We start from the raw sequence: 21,740 nt of genomic DNA, 5'->3' as shown, positions 1-21,740 counted from the left end.
TCAATCCTCGAGGAAGGCGGACTGAGGGAGGGACGCAAGAAGGAAGGCGAGATGAAGGACAACTAACATGGAACGTTATTGGTAGGTACATAACTTTTTTATGTTAAGTTCTCCAATCTCGCCTTCATTCTTGCGGGATGGGACAGCACACCTAGCACCTCAATCCTGGGAGGCTCATTGGAACAGACTCTTCAGAACCATGGAACCAAAGGAAGCCCTGCCCCAGGAGATCACACCTACTTTGTAATGAGAAATGAATGTATGAGGATCTGCCCAAGTAGCTGCTGCACAAATTGAATCAATGGGCAATCTAAATTGAAACGCTACCAAAGTAGCTAATGACCTGGTTGAATGACCTTTGGGTTTTGTTGGAAGATCTTTTTGTCGCAAATGGTAGGTATGGGCTATGGTGTCTGATAACCATTTTGACAATGTTACTTTAGAAACTGGAAGGCCTTGTTTGTTGTTAGCAAATGAAAGGAACAACTGATCTGATTTTCTCATCTCTTTAGTTCTATGGAGATAGAAACGCAGTTGTCTATGCCCATCCAATTGGTGTAATCTGTATTCTGCCTTGTTGGAATGATTAGGGGAAAAGACAGGAAGGTCAATGGATTGATTCAAATTGTGTTCTGAACAAACTTTAGGAAGAAAAGATGGGTTGGTTCTCAGAGAAACTCTGTCTTTGTGAAAAACTAGGTATGGAGGGCGAACACATAGTGCATGAAGTTCTGAAACACGTCTGGCAGAAGTAATAGCAACTAAGAAAAGAGTTTTCCATGAGAGAAATTTCAAGGAACATGATGCTGCTGGTTCAAGGGGTGGCAGTATCAAGGAGGCCAGAACCAAATAGAGATCCCAAGGTGGAAGGGGCTCTTTTACTGTGGGTCTAAGTAGAGATGTACCTCTCATGAAGGCCTTACAGAGTTTGTGAGACATTGTGCTGGAGTTAGAAACTCCGACATGAAAATTTGAAATGGCAGCTAATTGTACTCTGATGGTAGCAGCTGCTGCACCAGAATGAAACAGTTCTGCTAAGAAATCCAAAATCACGTGTATAGGAGCTGTAAAAGGATCTAAATTTCTGGATTCTGCCCAGTAAGAGAATCTTTTCAATTTGCTAGCATAGACTTTCCTTGTATTTGTCTTATGGGAGGAAACAATAATATCACACACTGCTGGGGAAATATTGGGGAGCCTGGCTAGGATTGGAAATGGAGTAACCAAGCTGTGAGCTTGAGAGATTGGAGGGATTGGTATAGCCCACCTGATTGATGAATCAAGAGGTCCAGTACTGGGTCCAGAATCCAAGGCTGGGCTAGAAGGTGGGGTGAAGGAATGGAAATCAAATCTGTTGAGGCCAATAGGTGGCAATGAGGATCATTTTGCAACCCAATGATTTTGCTTTCTGAATGACTTTTGGAATTAGGGGAAAGGGGGAAATGCATAAAGGAGTCCCTGAGGCCAATCATGGACTAGAGCATCCCTGGGCGTCTCACCTGGAGGATGAACAAGGGAGAAGTAGTTGCTGCATTTGTTGTTGAGGGGAGAGACAAAGAGATCGCAGCAAGGCTGGCCCCATTTTCAGAAAACAAGATCCACAATTTCCTATTTCAGAGACCACTCATGAGGCATGAGGATCGCCTTGCTGAGCCTGTCCGCTATTACGTTGGATGTCCCAGGGATATGCATTGCTGTCAGAAAATGTTGGGAGGAAATCATCCATTGCCACAGTCTGAGGACCTCTCGGCACAAGCGGTAAGACCTGGTTCCACCCTGTTTGTTGATGTACCAAATCACTGACATAGTGTCCATCTGTATTGCAATAGTCCTGGCAGGGAGAGAGTCTTGAAGAGCTTGCAACGCTAGGAGCACCACTCTCATCTCCAGGACGTTGATGTGCAAGTGATACTCGTGGGGCTGCCAAGTGCCTTGGACTGTCTTCCCCAGATAATGCCCCCCACCCCACCCTATCAGGGAAGCGTCCGTGATCACTGTGGTGACCGGATGGGGTTCTATGAAAGGTCTGCCCTGAGTAACTAGTGGGGAGACCATCCACCAGGAAAGGTGTCTTTTGCAAGATTCCGTAATTAGCATCATGTGAGACATGGGTAATTCCTGGAAGGACCATTGTGTGAAAAGAAGCCACTGATGGATTCTCATGTGAAAGCTTGATAAGGGAACTAGAAGAATGGCTGCTGCCATGGACCCTAGAGCTTGAATTCGAATAATGGAAACTCTTTCCTGAGGCAATTTTACAATCATTTTTCTTGTGTTTAGCTCTGCTCCTATGTATGTAATAGATGGACAGGGCAACAAGGCAGATTTTTCAAAGTTGCCTAGTTGAGCACAAGATGTGATGGTATAATGTCGTGCCTCTATAAGTTGTTGCCTGGTGGTAGCAGTGTGGAGCCAGTCATCCAGATAAGGAAACACCTGGAATCCTAGATGTCTCAGGTGAGCCGTGACTACTGCCATGCATTTGGTGAACACCCTGGGGGTTGTGGTGAGACCAAAGGGCAGAGCTATGAATTGGTAATGACTGTCCCCTAGCCAGAAGCTTAGAAATCTCCTGGACCGTCTGTCCATTTTTATATGATAATACGCATCCTGACCCAGAAACGGGAGAATGGACTGCAGTGTTACCATCCGGAACTTTTCTTTTTGTACAGATTTGTATAACCTGCTGAGATCCAGAATTGGTCTCCAGTCCCCTGTCTTTTTGGGCACTAAAAAGAATCTTGAGTAATTTCCGGATCTTACTTGGTCTGCGGGGACTTCCTGGATGGCTCTTTTTTCTAGCAGTCTTGAAACCTCTGTGACTGCCTGATCCCTTAGATTGGGTGAAACATCTGGGATGGATTTTTTTTAAACAAAAGGGGATTGATGAAAGGGAATCTTTTAACCTCCGGATATAATGGCTAGTACCCATTTGTCTTTTGTAATGTTTTGCCAGGCGATTGGGTACAATGAAAGCCTTCCCCCGACTGCCTCCAGAGTTGAGCAGTTGGGCATCCTTTCAGGGATGTTGATAGGGTTTGGAAGAGAACGTATCTGTGTCACCCTGATTTTGCGGACCCCCTCTGCCATGAGGGAGGCATCTGCCATTATTATTTCCCCCTCTGCCCCTGGGGGAAAATTTGTCATGTGCATCAGGCAAGGGTCCCTGGGATTTTCGAAACCACATCTTTCCACCCTTCTTTCCCTTTGGGTATGGTCTGGTAGGAGTGGAAAAATGGACTTTGACATCAGAGAGAATCTTGCCTTCCTGCTGGCACCTGGTAAGCGTGTCTTTTACCTGAGGCCCAAAGAGAGAGGAGCCATCAAAGGAGGTATTGGTGAAGGATGCTCTGAAAGGTTCTACAAACTGACACAGCCGCAGCCAAGAATGTCTCCTATGCCTCTCTATGCAATCAGAGTAGGACATAACACGAACGCACTAGCCAAACATGTTATGACTAGAGGGGAAGAACATGTATTTAGTTTTAGGGTTATAGACAATATAATTCCTATGGTGAGGGAAGGTGATATAAGGAACAACACAGAGAGAAAAGAAATAAATTGGATTATGAAAATGAGAGCAGATAGAGGGAGAGGCTTAAATGAGAGAGCCTCATTAAAACCAGTATTGAGATCGAGGTGCTTAATAGCTAAGGAAAAGGTTTCAAGAATAACATGCCATATTATATATGATACTAATGAACTAGTACAAGGCATGTCCTATTACACCCACTAGCTGCATAAGATAGGGTTAGAGAAGCAAATACAAACACCCACTAGCTGCATAAGGTAGGGTTAGAGAAGCAAATACAAAGAGTGGTATAAGCGTTTTTAAAAAGTTTTAAAGCATGACAAAGGAAGGAATATTAATTTGAACAAAACAAATAAATAGCGTGTCAGCATTTTTAACAAATATGTTGAAGTATTTTATGGAAATACAGGGGGTAAATGTTTGGAAGATGAATTCAGTAAACAGTGAAAGTTGAGAGAACATAAATAAATTAGAGCATAGGCTAGTAAAATGTTAAAGCCAAGAGAATGCCTGCGGAAATAATCCGTGATATAAGAGGATGGCTTAGCTTTAAGAAACTATGTTTGTTAATTGTTTTTTAAGCATGTGACTAGTATATAAATGTCATGAAAGTTTTTTTAAATTTTAATGGTCTGAAGAAGCTACTGTGAAAGCGCTTACCTGAGCATATGCAATAAACCATTGGATTTTACAAATATTATCAGAGTACATTCTCATTGTTAGTTAACTTTTTGGAACAAAAGAGACTGTGGTTACATGGTTGCTTCCTGACTACCATCAAAAGGATTAATAACCTAAAGAACTTTTAAGTCTGGAAGCGTTTGCTCTGTTGGTTGCAGTTGCTTTTTCTCTTTATTACATAAAAAATGTTTTGTCCGCTATCCACGGAGACATGGCCGAGAGTACAGAGAGTATCGAATTAGACTATAGACTGGTTGGGTTCGCTAGACCAGATGAAATGGTCCTAATTGGTGTTGGGACAAGTGGTCCGAAAGGACAAGAACAAGGTACGGAAACAATTGAAAAGAGAATGGGTACAGTGTACAAAAGCTGCGAAAGCCTGAAGAATAAGTTTGCGATGTGTTTAAGAAATGAGGACAATCCACTATTGCTATATGAACCAGGCAGTAGTGGGGTAAGAGACTCAGTGACAATGGAGGTTTTAGAGTCTATATGAACAGCAGTAGACAAAATAGAGATAGACTTTCTCAAATTGAAATGCCTATCGACTCAGTGGCAACACTTTGAGGTTTGTCTCAGGAGGGGCATAATACCCAGAGGCTTACGAGTCTTGAAAATGCCCACGTATGGTGAGCAATATCCAGAATTGCTCACGAAGTGGCAAAAGATTAACATTGAGGTTAGCAAGAATTATTTATGGCTGTTATTAGACTTTTTTAGACTGATAGAAGAACTGATTAGAGCAGTAACTGAACAGCAAGAGACACTGTATACACAATACCCTAGCGAACTTATTGATAAAGCCCTGTCTAATATGCTAGATGGTATCTTAGCATATGAAAGACGTTTATTACAACAAAAACGTAACAAGATAGACAGGGACACACAAGATTTCCGCCTAGGACATGTCTTCACTTGGCCGAGGCCAAACCAGACATTGGGCCAAACGCCAGCTGGTGTGAGAAGAGTAACAGAAACTCAAACGCCGTCTAATAAAGATATAATTAGCGGCAGTAGAAACAGCAACAGAAAAAATGCTGAAGAAAACAATATCAGCAATAATTCAGCAACAGAAATAAAATTCAATGTGAGCAAACTTCATGTAATAGATGTCAACAGTATACAAAAAGAAAAAGAAAAGACACCACTAAACGAGAAAGCGCAGGAGGAGCATTCCGCCAGCACCTCACAAAATATTTGAAGTTTACCAGTGGTGCGACCCAAGATTGGCTCCATTGGGGTGTTAAATAGAGTCAATGATGAACAAAACAATGTCATGGTTTTTCAACAATTCCCCCTTCCTATAGCCAAAGAGAAGGGGGTCAGGAGAGAACGCTCTATGAGTCAGGGTCGACAAAAGCGCAAACTCTCCAGGGACAGAGAGTCCAACCAAACATTGAAAAGGATGTGGAATCAAACGAAGACTGTATAGTATGGAATATTCAGAGAGGACACTAGATGAAGATGAATTGAATGTACTAAATAAAGGCTTGAATTTTGTTCCCACAACAAGAGGTCAACTTACAGATGTATTAACTGATATTAAAGTATTTAGTAGGAATGTAATGTTGAGGTATCATTTGGGAAATGGTGAAAATAAATACAAGCAAATTTTTAAGAAACCCAGTGAATATATGCCACCTAATCATCCACTACCAATACCAAAAACACCTATAGGAAGAACAGAGGTAATTTGAATATTAGAGAAAGAAAAGCATTACAGAGGTTACAACAGGATAACACGGTGGTATTTAGACCAGCAGACAAGGGAGGGCCCCTGGTAATAATAGATAAAATAAAATATCAGGAGACAATGAAAAGAATGTTGAGTGATGGTACGATATATACAACCATTAATAGAAAAGAAGTAGAAAGAATTAAAATAAATATTACTAATACAATAATAGATCTCGTAAATAGCAATATTATTAGTAAAGAATTAGCAAGTTTTCTAGAAGTGGAATATCCAATGATACCAGCCATACAAGGGATACCCGAGATCCACAAAGCTGGAATAAATCCTCCCATGAGACCTATAGTCTGTGCTAGAGGATGGTGTACAGAGCCCTTCTCATTATATGTAGAAAGACATCTTAGACCAATTACAGATAAAAACAAGAAAATACTTAAGGACACCAACCAATTTCTGTTAGATCTATATGGATTTTTTCAAGACAGAGAAATGAAATCTGACATGATTTTGGTAACTTTAGATGTGCAATCTCTGTTCACCATAATTCCCAATGCTATGGGTATAGAATCCATCAATAAATATCTATTTAAACATAACGAGTACACAGAAGAGAAGATATACTTATTGTGTATGTTCTTGGAAATCATATTGGAAAACAATGTCTTTGTGCACGGTGAAGATTTCTATGTTCAGAGTGAGGTCGTAGTTATGGGCATGTCCTGTGCCAATAGCTACGCCAACATGTACTTGGCCATTTGGGAAGAAGAGGCTCTGTTCCTTAACATCAGGCACCAAAGGAATATTCCTTTCTATTGGCGTTTTGTCAATGATATTTTTTTCATTTGGGAGGGTGACCCAATGGACCTACAGCGACATTTGGAACACATCAATACAATGACAACACACCTTAGGTTTACATCTGATTTTTCAGACACCAGGATAGAGTTCCTAGATGTTTATATTGAGAGGATTATGGGCAAGTATGTTAATACAGGGGTACATAGAAAGAAATGCTATAAGAATACTTTATTACATCGAAAAAGTATGCACCCACCATATATATTCAACAACATTATTAAAGGTCAGAGTATAAGAATATCTCAACTTAATGCCTCAGAAGAGGGATATCAGCAAGAAATGGAAGCATTCAGAAGCAGATTATTTAAACGTGGATATAAAGAATCAGAAGTAAAAGAGGGGATGGAAAATATGCAATTGATAAGGCAGAGTATAGGCATCCCTTATTATTCAGCACAGCAACACATTTTAACACAAAGTAAGGATAGCAAATCCTATACAAAAATGCCAATATACTATACAAGTAACAATACAAATATTAGGAGGTTGATTGAAAATCACTGGCGTATTTTAACGGTGGACCCACAACTAAGAGAAATAGTGGGGGATACACCAAGATATCAATATAAGAATAAATTTAACCTCAAGAGATTATTATTTCATCCGGTTACCATTGCAGAAGAGAACAAATACACAGGTACAAGCAGATGTGGAAAGTGTAACTTCTGTATATATACAGAAGAAGGCAATGATTTTACACATCCAGACACAGGCCAGACCTACAAGTTTAATGTGAATGCAGACTGTGGGAGTATGCACATTGTATACCTAGCGGTATGTCAGAGATGCTACTCATTCTATGTTGGAAAAACCAATAGGACTTTCAGGACAAGAATTAGAGAGCATCTCTATGCAATTGGAATAGGACATAACATGAACGCACTAGCCAAACATGTTATGACTAGAGGAGAACATGTATTTAGTTTTAGGGTTATAGACAATATAATTCCTATGGTGAGGGAAGTTGCTATAAGGAACAACACAGAGAGAAAAGAAATAAATTGGATTATGAAAATGAGAGCAGATAGAGGGAGAGGCTTAAATGAGAGAGCCTCATTAAAACCAGTATTGAGATCGAAGCGCTTAATAGCTAAGTAAAAGGTCTCAAGAATAACATGCCATATTATATATGATACTAATGAACTAGTACAAGGCATGTCCTATTACACCCACTAGCTGCATAAGATAGGGTTAGAGAAGCAAATACAAAGAGTGGTATAAGCGTTTTTAAAAAGTTTTAAAGTATGACAAAGGAAGGAATATTAATTTGAACAAAACAAATAAATAGCTTGTCAGCATTTTTAACAAATATGTTGAAGTATTTTATGGAAATACAGGGGGTAAATGTTTGGAAGATGAATTCAGTAAATAGTGAAAGTTGAGAGAACATAAATAAATTAGAGCATAGGCTAGTAAAATGTTAAAGCCAAGAGAATGCCTGCGGAAATAATTTGTGATGTAAGAGGATGGCTTAGCTTTAAGAAACTATGTTTGTCAATTGTTTTTTAAGCATGTGACTAGTATATAAATGTCATGAAAGTTTTTTAAATTTTAATGGTCTGAAGAAGCTACTGTGAAAGCGCTTACCTGAGCATATGCAATAAACCATTGGATTTTACAAATATTATCAGAGTACGTTCTCGTTGTTAGTTAACTTTTTGGAACAAAAGAGACTGTGGTTACATGGTTGCTTCCTGACTACCATCAAAAGTATTAATAACCTAAAGAACTTTTAACTCTGGAAGCATTTGCTCTGTTGGTTGCAGTTGCTTTTTCTCTTCTTCATGTAAAACAACTGGTCTGAAGCCCAAGTGCTTAAACCAAAAGGCTTAGAATGATAGCTACACTTTAATCAGGTTACTACCAAGCAGTAATAAATACAATTTATTTATTAATTTATTAATTAATTATTAATTAATCTGATGAGCATATTGGTAGAATAGGATCACAAAGCAGTTTCCCTAGAAATAAGGTTAAAATTAGTCCTACCAACTAACTCCAAAACCTTTAAGAACTTCTCTTAAGTAAATTAAATTACTATTAAGGAATGACATAGCTAGTCGGCAAGCCCCCCCCCCCCCCCAGTCCAGAAAACACAGAAATCTATGCAGAGGTGTACATAAAAGCCATGTACAACCATATAAACAACTGCATAGAAACAGCAATACAAGACTGAAATAAACCTAGGTCAAACCACAAAAACAAGCCACCCTGAAGGACCCCTGGTATTAAAAGGTTGCATACCTCTCAACCTGTTAGAGCAAAAAATCTGCACAAAGGCTAAAATGATGGGGGGGACAAATAGGGACAGATTTTAAATATTGCCCTTACAAACTTAGAAAGTTGATAGAATAATAGGTTGTGCATTAGCATGAATTTTCTGAAGGATGTGGAGTCTTAAACTCAAATGTTTGTCATTATTTAATGACTTCCAATCCTCAGCTATTTGCCAGAAAGAGACAGATTTAGGGGGAACACACCAAAAATATGAGGCAAAAATCTGGACATTCTGTGAAAACCTGTACAGTTGAGAGGTATGATAGGTTGTACAACAAAAGTAAGAAAATCATGTCAAGAAATAAGGGAATACGCACAACAGAGCAAATAGTCCCTCATTAGTCTAAACAAGTGAATCAGGAAACTGGTCAAACTCTGAAAGCAGACTTTGAGGTAAAAACAGCCTCCAAAACAAAGGATAAATATGAGGCATTTTTCAGATATGTCCCCAGTCTTAAGGACAGCACCCAACAATGTGAGAAACTGGTTGTAGATGGCATCACCTATACTCAGCAGGAAGATATAGCAAATCTGCTGGCCAACAAAGTCATATCAAATTTCACCTCTCCATCACCCTCAGTTCTCCCCCAAGACCAATTATCACCAAAGAACAGGTTGCCACTACAGTCTTTAAAGCTAAAAACATAGGGCTGATGATATACCAGGTTGCCTCTTAAACAGCTTAAATCAGGACGTATAAGACCCATTAGGATCTCCATTTAACTACAGCCTCTGGACAAGCTTTGCCCCATTAGAGGAGAGCAACAGTCACCCCTCTGCATAAAGGGGGGCCATCTACTGACCTGGAAAAGCACAGACCCATAAGCTTGACTAGTCTTATATGTAAGCCCATGACAAAAATAATAATGGACCTCATAAATAATGACATAGGAAACCTCAGAGAGCTGAACCTGACCCAGTTCCGCTTTATCAAGGGCAAGTCATGCCTACTGAATCTGGTGGCTTTCTTTGAGAAAGTCACTAAGGCCAGAGATGAGGGTAAAACAGTACATACCACCTACCTTGACCTGGCCAAGGCATTTGACACAATTGCTCACTCAGGTATTAGAAATAAACTCACAACACTGGGCAGAAATACTTACGTCATCAGATGGATAGCCAACTGGCAAACAGACAGGACACATGGTTAAACTGGGTGACTCCAGATCCAGCAAGAGGCCAGTTACAAGTGGTGTGCCACAGGGCTCAGTGCTGGGGCCACTCCTGTTTGGAATATACTTCTCTGAAGTCAAGACTAATGTGGAGGCCTCTGGATGACAAAGTTTGCTGGCAAGTGCAAGCTCAGGGCAATCAGTGGATCTCCCAATGATGTAGATATCCTTCATAAGGGTCTGGGTCAGACAGATCATTGGTGCCAGAACCATGGCCTAAAACTACATGTGAAAAAATGCATTATCATACCCTTTGAGACGTCAAATACCCCTGCCAATTACAACATCAATAAAACACCCCTAGGAGTAGACTCAGAGGTGAGAGATCTAGGTACACATAGATGGTAGCCTGAACTTTGACCACCTTGTGTCTTTCATGTGTCATGTAATACTATAAATAAATTCAGAGGCAATGGCAAAATAATGTCTTCAGTCTTTTTGGACATGTCTAAAGCATTCATTACAGTTTCCCATCCTAAGTTACTGTCCAATCTGAAAATAATCAGGAGAATGATGAAAAAACTGAATCCAAACACGAAAGGGAAGCCCAAAAAGTCCAACCAGCCACTCAAGTTACTTGAAATTGCTAGCAATTTCAAGTAACTTGAGTGGCTGGTTGGACTTCTTGGGCTTCCCAATCTGAAAATAATCTTAATATCAACCTTGATGATGTTAACTGGTTTCAAAGTTATCTATCTAGCTACCAGCAAGCTGTGGAATGGAAGCAAGATCTATCCCCAATCCTTACTGTTACACTTGAAGTCCCTCAGTATTCAATCCTAGGGCACCTCCTCTTCAGCATATTCATAAATTATCTTAATACTACCTCCTGTCATGCATCTATCATACAAAATACAGATAATTCATCCCTCATATGTGCAGCATCCACAATACCCCAACTTCTTACAGTCACACAAAAAGCCTTCTCTGATATTGAAACATGGCTAGCAAACTCACAACTCATTCTCAACCCTAATAAAACTAAACTTTTGATCTTTCACCCATCTAAACCTACTAACCTCCCAGCTAACATTTATATCACTGCCAGAAATAATATTAGGATTTTCCCAGATTCCCAAACAGAACTATTAGGTGTCATAATCGACAAGAGACTAAAATTTGACATACGCATTTCTAACACAATCAAAAAGGTTCACAAGAAAATGGGAACAATGTATAGAAACAAAAAATTCTTAATAGATTCTGCAAGAATAGCCATAGTTAGAACCCACCTTCTCTCCTCACTCTTATATGCATCTCCCCATATTTCATCTTTTTTCGGCTGTTCCCATTAGGGGTTGCCACAGTAGATCACCTGTTTCCATTTCTTCCTGTCCTCTGCATCTTGCTCTGTCACACCAACCACCTGCATGTCCTCTCTCACCACATCCATAAACCTTAGATTAGGCCTTCCTCTTTTCCTGTTACCTGGTAACTTCATCCTTAGCATCTTTTTCCCAATATACTCAGCTTCCCTCCTCAGCACATGTACAAACCAATGTAATCTTGCCTCTCTGGCTTTGTCTCCATACCTTCCAACCTGGGATGACCCTCTAATGTGCTTATTCTTAATCCTGTCCACCCTCGTCACACCCAGTGCAAATCTTAACATCTTTAACTCTGCCACATCTAGCTCAAACTCCTGCCTTTTTGTCAATGCCACTGTCTCCAATCCATATAACATAGCTGGTCTCACTACCCTCTTGTAGACCTTCCCTTTCACTCTTACTGGTACTCATCTGTCACAAATCACTCCTGACACTCTTCTCCACCCACTCCATCTGGCCTGTACTCTGTTCTTCCACCTCTCTTCCACACTCACCATTATTCTGAACTATTGACCCCCAAGTATTTAAACTCATCAACCCTTGCCATCTCTACTCCTTGCATCCTCACCATTCCTCTATCCTCCCTCTCATTCACACACATATATTCTGTCTTAGTCCTGCTGACCTTCATTCCTCTTCTCTCTAGAGCATATCTCCATCTCTCCAGGGTCTCCTCCACCTGTTCCCTACTCTCACTACAGATCACAATGTCATCTGCAAACATCATAGTCCACGGGGACTCCTGTCTGATCTCGTCTGTCAACCTGTCCATCACCATTGCAAATAAGAAAGGGCTCAGAGCTGATCCTTGATGTAACCCCACCTCCACCTTAAACACATCCATCACTCCCACCGCAGACCTCACCGCTGTCACACTATCCTCGTACATATCCTGTACCACTCTTACATACTTCTCTGACACTCCTGACTTCCTCATACAATATCACAACTCCTCTCTAGGCACCCTGTCATATGCTTTCTCTAAGTTTACAAAACAAAATACAACTCCTTCTGACATTCTCTGTACTTCTCACTAATCATCACGTCCCTTCTTAACCTAGCTTCCACTACTCTTTCCCATAACTTCATGCTGTGACTGATCAATTTAATCCCTCTGTAGTTACTGCAGCTCTGCACATCACCCTTATTCTTAAAAATTGGTACCAAAACACTTTTTCTCCATTCCTCAGGCATCCTCTCACTTTCCAAGATTTCATTAAACCATCTGGTTAAAAACTCCACTGCCATTTCACCTAAACACCTCCATGCTTCCACAGGTATGTCATCTGGACCAACAGCCTTTCCATTCTTCATCCTTTGAATAGCTATCCTTACTTCCTCCTTGCTAATCCATTGTACTTCATGTTTCACTATCCCTATATCATCCAATCTTCTCTCTGCATCCCCCCATATTTACCAACCTCAAAAAGTCAGCACTAAGTAAATTATAATCATGTTATAATAAGATTGCCAAGTTTGCAACAGATTCCACACATTCAACCCATCACTGGCAGTGCCTCAAAAATCTTTCTTGGTTGGAACTACCTCATATTATGAACTATAACCAGTTAGTAATGGCTCACAAAATAATGTACAATCCTGACAACGTACCTTCCCTAAAGAATCTTCTACAACCCTATTCTAACATTTGTAGTCTTCGATCATCTAACAAAGACTTACTCCAAGTAACCAAAGTATCCAGTACAGCAGGCAACTCTCTTTACTCTAACTTTGTTGTTAAAAATTGGAATACCCTTCTACATAATATTAAATGCATAAGCAATCTTAACCATTTCAAAATCTCTCTCAAAAGACACTTATTTGAATCCTGGCTTTGCACATATAACACTCCAGGTTAATTATTAACTTAGCATTACTTATACTATTTGGCTGTATGTACTAACTCTGTCAACATATATCTTCTAACAACACTTCTGTATACGTAGTTGCATTCCTAGCTGCAATTCTCACCATGGAAGTATTACTAACTACGCAGTACTTTGCCTAAGTGATTCTCCCTGCTTAATTTCCTAACTGATGCTATGTTCCTTCCACATATATAAATTTAACTATATATTTTTCTACATTCAAGTATAAAGTCTCGTCCTATTTGATACTGGGTTGGGAGGGTGGCCTAATGGTTAAGGTGTTTGCCTTACAAACACAAGGTGCAGGGTTTGAATCTCACAAGGGATAATTGGCTAGGCTTAAAATGGCTCGCAAGAGCAGTTAGCCTTGTACTAACCTATGAACGTATATATATATATATATATATATATATATATATATATATATATATACATTTTTATCCTGTAAATGTGTCAATACTCATTTTTTGTCAATTTTGTTTATAATTTCTGTTATTTATTATGATAATTTATATATAAGCTTAGATTGGAGCTTTTCTTCCAGGGCCTCTGCTGAAAATGGGCACTGTCCCAGTCGGACCATCCCGGTAAACAAATGTAAAATAAATAAGTGTGTCCACAGTGGTGGGGAAGTCCTTTTATGTGGCACAACTTATAAGTGCATCCACTTGACTTGGCTTCAAGCAGCTGAAGCGATCTCAGAGGTTCCTCACAAAGAAAATACAGGGCGAAAACAACAGGAACTATACAGACTAAAAGCCTTATCCCTTTACTATGTTTCCTACCTTGTATTAAGGGGTGATATACACCTGACCTACAAAACGCTCTCAAATTGAGCTGTGAAGGAGCTGCCACACATCCGCAAGTCAAACAGCATGAGGGTCACGCCATCTAGGGATCTAAACTTAGTCAGCGACTCAAACAAAACATGCTGGAGAAACAGATATGTGTCTCGGAGATTGCCTTTTCTTTGGAAAAGGCTTCCTATTCACATTAAGCACCACTTTTTTCTGGCCCTCTTCAAACACAGTTTGGATCAATGGATAGGGAATCACAAATTCACACCTGGGGTAGTTATGTCCCTTAACAGACAGGAGCAGTCTGTAAGATGCTGAATGCACAGGCACAAATCCATGCCATCCTTGCCCTTGTGGCCATTTATTGTCTAAAATCGGGTTATACTGGCTAGGCTTGTGGGGCCCTTTAAGCTCAGTAATCTCAATGAACCTATGAAAAAGTGCTTATTTCAGGGAGTTCACATCAGAAGGTAAACCTTAACAAATTGTCAAAGACATTTTGAAACTATAGAAAAAGTAAGTGAAGTGAATGATATGGTGAAACACAGTGGAAAAAGGAAACCAGAGCAGTTATACCTCATGAAGATGGTGATAGCATAAAGGTTAAGGTGTTTACCTTACAGACACAAGGCATAGAGTTTGATTCTCAACTTTGCAGAGGAAGCTGAGCATTATCAGTGAACCAGCAACAAGTATTTTGCATATAAGAATAATTGCCTTAGAGAACTAGTTTATTTAAGCATAGTTTAGAATATATGCCTAATGTTACATTAAATTTCAAACTGTACCAAATATCAGAATCCCAGTTTCAAGCAATTGAAGTAGAGTTCCAGAATCCTCCAAACCTGATGGATTTATAAAGCTTTGCAACAACCTTAGAAAGTTAAATATTGTATCTAAAATGTTATTCATATACAATACTTTTAGTGGATGAACTGATTGAAAAATATTGATAGGTTTCTTTCCATTTTGGACCTAAGCAAAGCTTATTGGCAAATTCCACTAACCCCAGAAGTTTGGGCTACCTTGGACTTGTACCCCATCCAAGAGTTCTAGCACTGATGATGATATGTTGATTGGGGAGAGGCTCTTGTGCTATAATGAGTGCTTAAAACGCAGAAGGTGTTTCTCATTGTGGGTTGCATCTGCAAGGTCAGCTTTCACAGAAGGTATATCATGAGAGAGAAGGAAATACAGGATAAGCAGGCTGACCAAATGGCACAAGGCTCCATAGCAACCAGTGAGGGGCAGTTGAATCTTTGGGCATATAGTGGACAATATCTTTGGAATAAATCAGATTCTTGAATTCTGGGTTGAGAAAGGATTATGTGAGGAATCTCTACAGAGCTAAGTCTGAAGGAAGAAGCCATACTAGAACTTTTCCCTGAAATCTAAAATCTTGAAGGTGTCCCTATGTATGAACAGGGAAAGGAGCTATTGAGAAAATAGCACAACTCACTCATACCTCTGTGGCAAAGTATCTGGAAGTACTATACTGCTTTGAAAAGACTGTATTAAGAAACACTGCATTGGTGAAATGAAATCTGGAAAACTGAGACAGACTTTATTTCAATTCCACTATAGCTGCCTCCTTGCAAGTAACTTACGTTCCACCTGCTAGCAGCCACTTGCTTGAAAAAGCAGGTGCTCAAACTCCCACTGGCCCGATTATCCATTTCTGTGAAACCATGAAACTACCTTCCCATTCCTCAGCCATAAAATCCCTCTTCCACTCCATAAGCCTTAACTCCCCCTCCCTCTTCATAAGCAGAAAATCCCCCCTGCACTCTCTCCCCACAGTTGCTTGCTTGAGCTCACATTCGAGTTTGAGCACAAGCAGTAGCCCAAACAAGCTGCAAGCTGTTATAGTCTCTGGCTTTGGATTTCAATCATTTGAGACTCAAGTGATGGTGGTGCTCCTCTTTATTTCTGTTAGTCCCCATTTTCTCATTCTCCTTGTTAAAAACAAAAAAAAACTTGTTTAAAACTGAGAAAGCTTCAACTGGTTTTACTACTGTAAAGACATTTTCCAGTTACAATCAGTTGTGTCTTGACTGTTTAGCTCCATTTAGCACAGAGCTATAATATGACTTGCAGCATATATAAATATATATATATATATATATATATATATATATATATATATATAGTCACACATACATACCCATTTAGGATCATTCAAGGGCACTGCTGAAGTATGCGTCATGTGACAGCATAACAGTGCAGCTGTGCATCAAACACATGATGGAAAATCTGGTTAGCTGCTTAAGTAGCTAATATATGGATGGTAAAGGGTGTAGTTTACAGAATAAGTTCGGACCACTTTCTGAAAGAATAAAATTCATGTCTTGGTACATATTTATTTGTGAGCAAGAATGCTTTTAAGGTGAGAATTAGAAAAAGAAAAACAATCATATGAAAGTAACTATAGACTTACAACTGAATCCAGTGAAGCAATACATTCCCGCCTGGTTTGTAATGTGCTCCCATGATCCAGGTGTACTTAACAATCTTAATCTTTCTTTTAACTTGTCACGGATTAACATAATTCGTTCTACCATCACCTTCAAATTCTCTCTCCTGTAAAGCAAACAGAAGAATGAAAGCAAGTTATTTCATTGGGAAAATATATTCTGATGGCTGAAGTGTAGACAAAAATTCCTTATAGTTTACCATCAACAAATCTTGTAAATAAACATCAAAAGCAAAAAGGGTTATTTCAGTGGGCTTTTTTTTTAATTTTATCTTTTTTCCTTGCCACACATAAAAGAAAATGTGTTTGGTTTCATGGTGCTGTATGACAGGTGAAAAGCTTGAAATGAATTTAAGGTAGTAACAAAAGTGAATTGTGTACAAGTGACAAAAATGAAGTTTCTTCATATGCTTACTGAGCTCCCTTTCCATAACAGAATGAGGATCTTGTCAGTCTTTGAGGATCTCCAAGAGCAGTCCCCTGTTCTACTCCATTTAGAAGAGTCATTTGAGGTGTTTTTGGTAGAGCCCACTAACAGAAGCCTCCTATCAAGATGCAGAACATACTCGAGAGATTATATTTCTCTGTGAATGGCTAGTGATCCCAGAGAATGAGTCCCAGATTGATGCTGGGGCAGGGAAATCTGACCTGTGGCTGCCCTTTTCAGCAACAAGTGGTGTAGAAAATGGATGAACATTCCTGTTGTATAATAGGGCATTCACATGACTAATCGCCATTTTGTCACACATTTGAGTATTTCTTTATATCTGCTATATCACTGGCTCAGCAGTATTCATCATGTCATGTAACTTGATGTGATTCTCACACTTCATAGTGCTTCTCGCATTACTTTCTGGCATATTATAAATGTACGTGCTCCGCATTACCTTGTGGAAGGAAAAGGATTGTAGACTAATAGCAGCTACAAGGCAAGGAAGTGGGAAGGTCTTGTGTGCCTTGCTAAATACCACCCTCCTGAGGCACCTTGCCCCTTCTAGGAGGGAAAAAAACATCTCAGGCCAGGCATGACCTTGTGATAACCCATCCAATTGTCAAGGTTAGTCAAGGGCAAGGGTGTCAGTCTGCTTAGCATACAGAGATGAGGCAACTGGGTAATTAATCTCTCCCTTCACTGTATTTTAGTCATTTGCTGGTAAGGGATAAAATCCTTGGTTCAGCCATTTTATGTAGCCATTCATCATGTGAAGGTTTGTGAGATCAGTTAGACTGGAGTCTTTGATGGCATGGAATGCCAAGCATAGACCTCCTCACAGGAGTCTGTAAGAGACAAGAGTAATGGAATGCCAAGCATAGACCTCCTCACAAGGAGTCTGTAAGAGACAAGAGTAATGGAATGCCAAGCATAGACCTCCTCACAGGAGTCTGTAAGAGACAAGAGTAATGGAATGCCAAGCATAGACCTCCTCACAGGAGTCTATAAGGGACAAGAGTATAATGATAAGGCTTGTAGTCTGTCTTGGTAGCTTGTTCAGCAGAAATCTTTGGGGCCTTTCTAGCTGCATGATATGTCTTGATAGGTTTATGATGAAAGGGGGTTAGTACTCAAAAGTTGGTCGAATTATGACAGAGTACAGAGGGATAATAGCATCCTTTGACCTAGACGAGCTACCTTTGGAAATCAGTTATGCTAGACAAAAGGATTATTATAACACAGTGGTTAAAGGTTAGAGAATTGTCAACCCAGGTGCAGAGATCCCTGTCTACTATGACCATTTGTAGTGAGGCAATGGCTGTGCTGTAAGCTGTAGATGAGGGAAGTTTCCCAAATGTAACAGTGTGCACTTTTTAGTTTGTACCCTTTATCTGTACATCATTAGTTTGTTAAGCTGGCATTCATCAGCAAATCTTGTCAGTCATAAGTCAGGATTTGTGGTATGGAGGTCAAAAAGGTATATAACAGAAAAGGAGAGGTCCCAGTACTGAGTCCTGTGGTACTCCACTGGTTACTTTATCATTTTCCAAAGTGGCACTTGTCATCCTAATTCAGCCATTTTGCTATCTATATTATTGGGTAAGGGTCTTCCTTTAGTTCTTTAAGCTTGTTTACCTCACCGGCATATAGGGTACAGGGATGAAGCTTTGGCCAGATGTGTGGCCTTGTCCACTGGCTGTGTAACATTCTCAAAGAAGTGTGCTGTGTTAAGTAGATATGATCCATCCTTGACAAAACCAAACTGTTGTGTATACATGTTCTAGATTTGTAATATTGTATTTTAAAAGATCATATATATATATTCCATGATATTGCATATTAGGCTAGTTAGGTTAACAGACCTGTAATTCCCAGGATATATGGTAAGGCCCCCCTTTGTGCAGGGGCACCACTACAGCTGTTTTCCAGACTTCAGGGATATACCCTAACAGCTAGGCTTAAGTTAAGCAAGTGTCTCACTTTGCTAATGTAATTAAAAAAAGGATTTGTAGTTAGTTATCTTTGGCTTCTGATGCCACTTTCAGTTTCATGGTCAGGCAGCTCTGGTCATTCTAATGGCTATTTTTATTTCCTTACTGGTGTTTTTGATCAAGTCTTTATTGAGTGTAATTTGTTCTGATGCTTTATATAGTTTTTCTTTTGTTATAAAGCTTATTTACAGTGGTAGACACTATGGTGATTTATTTTTAAAAATGTTATATTTTATTCTAGAGTGGACTGTTAGGTCTATATACATTTTTATGTGGGAGTATAGTTCATTATGAAAAGTAGAATCAGAAGTTTCATAGGGTGGTGATATTGCAAGTAAGCTTAACTCAGAGAATTTAAGCAAATATGCACATGTCTGAAGTCCTTGTACTCAGACCTGTTCATTATTGTGGGATTATTCGATTTAAAGGAGAAAGTTACTAATTTGTGGTCCGACTTAACAAGGGAAGGATATATTAAAGGTTCAATAAACTTGGGTACAGTGTTTAGTGAGGACCAGTTCCTAGCCTCTAGTGGGAAGGTTAATTACAAGTTATATACTCACCATAGCTAGGCATCTGTGTTGTCCATTTTCATTCTTCCTCATTATGGGTTCAGATGCGATCCTCTGATCAGACTTGGCCACATTTACCAGACTTTGGATCCAAATCTCGAACTCCTCCTTGTACCAATAATGCCCTACTCCACCCCTATTGCTTTAGATCAAGTTTGCAGCTCTAATTCCCAATAGCAGAAGAGAAACGGATATAGCCAAGTATATTAAAAAAAAAAAAGACAGGGCTCAATCCTGCAACTCTAGGTTCCAAAACAGTCCAATAGGTACTTCCAAAAGAAAAATGGATAGGGGCAGATGGGGGGGGGGATTTGAGGAAGAATTAAAATGGACAACACAGATGCCTAGTTATGGTTTATACATAACATAAATCTCATGTTGTCAGTTTCAATCTTCCTCACTCATGGGACAGAGTCCCCAACTATGCTGACCTTGGATGGCCCTCATGGAAGGATATTCTGGAGTACTACCAAACCAAAGGAAGCTCTGTTTCTACATATGATGTCCGATTTGTAATGTGAAACAAAGGTATGAGTCTTGGACCATGTAGCTGTTGCACAAATGTCATCAGTAAAAGTCCTTGACCAAAAAGCAGATGAAGTAGCCATGGGCATAGTTGAATGAGTTCGGGAAGGTTTTGATGATGTCAAATCCTTCTGAGAGTAAATCCATAAAATATAGTCTGTAATCCATTTAGTTAAGGTAACTTTAGGAACTGGTTGGCTGGCCTAGATGATTTGGAGAAAAAAAATACAAAAAGCTGATCTGACTTTCTAAACTGTTTTGCCTCTGAAGGTAAGAAATGTTATTGTCTGTGCACATCAAGGAGTTGTAGCACGTACTCTCCTTTATTGGAAACAAATTGGAAAGAAAACTGGCAAGTGAATGGATTGGTTGATGTTATTTTTGGAAGCCACTTTAGGTAAAAAGAAGGATTTATCTGTAGGGAAACCCTATCTTTATGAAAAACAATGTATGGGATTTTGGACGAAAGACCTTGGAGTTCAGATATTCTTTTTGCCAAAGTTATAGCTACCAAAAAAACTGTCTTCCAAGGGAGAAATTTTATATCAGATTTGTCTGACGGTTCAGAGAACTTTTGTGTTAAACCTCAAGTACCACAGTAAGATCCAAGGCAGTGAGGGATCATCACTCAGAGGTCTCAGATGAAAAATGCCTTTCAAAAAAAGTTTGCACAATTCAGAGGAAGCCAAGGAAAAATATTTATTTCCTGTGTGGAAATTTGAAATTGCTGACAACTGAAGTTTAATTGTGGAGAAACTAGCTCCATCTTTGAAAAGAGTTGTCAAAAATGAATAACAGCAGAAATTGGTGCAGAAAAAAGGATAAATTTCCCTATCTGACACCCAAATAGAGAACCTTTTCCATTTACTTTTATAAACGTTTTTGGTAGCATCCTTTTGAGAAGTCAAAATAATGTCACAAACTGGGGAAGAGAGCCTGGAATGTCTAACTATTACTGGAAGTGGAGAAACCGTGGATGAGCTTGAATGTTGGGATGTCGAATCCCCAATGGTGAGAGAGGCGATCCTGAGTAGTCTCCAGTATCTATGGAGGATAACAAAGATGAAGCTGTAGAAAAGGCAAACATACTTGCTGAGGCTATAATAGGGCAATAAGGATTACTGAGCTCTTCAACCTGCTTGCTTTCTGTAAAACTCTTGGAACTAGATGGAGGATAAGCATAAAGGAGACCCAAGGGTCATGCATGAAGAAGGGCATCTCTCGCTGACTCCCCCTAATAGGGGTTCAGAGCAAAGTACTTGCTGCACTTGTTGAGAGGGGTGGCAAATAGGTCACAGCAAAGTTGGCCCCAACACTTCAAGATCATATTAGCTACTGACTGATTGAGCGTCCACTCGTGAGGCATCAGAATGGATCTGTTTAGGTTGTCTGTAAGCACGTTGGTTGTCCCCGGGATGTGTGTCACAATTAGAAAGTGGTCTGATGAGATCGCTCATTCCCAAATCCTCATGGCCTCTCTGCAAAGGGAATAAGATCAAGTTCTTCCTTGCTTGTTGATGTACCAGACTGCTGACATGTT

The 21,740-nt window shown here is 39.7% G+C and overlaps 1 protein-coding gene across 1 annotated transcript in view; it reads right to left on the bottom strand.

Moving 5' to 3' along the window:
* GOT1L1 (glutamic-oxaloacetic transaminase 1 like 1) overlaps positions 1–21,740 on the bottom strand; it is a 334,074-nt gene that overhangs the window by 27,887 nt on the left and 284,447 nt on the right. The window contains exon 8 of the mRNA XM_044083046.1: positions 16,644–16,786. Within this exon, the coding sequence (XP_043938981.1) occupies positions 16,644–16,786 (143 nt within the window). The remainder of the gene's footprint in view (positions 1–16,643; positions 16,787–21,740) is intronic.

Source organism: Protopterus annectens, chromosome 9.part0 (assembly GCF_019279795.1).
Source record: "Protopterus annectens isolate FY-2018-M chromosome 9.part0, PAN1.0, whole genome shotgun sequence".
NCBI lineage: Eukaryota > Metazoa > Chordata > Ceratodontiformes > Protopteridae > Protopterus > Protopterus annectens.
Note: the sequence above shows the minus strand (reverse complement) of the source record. Positions and strands in the feature narration are given on the sequence as shown.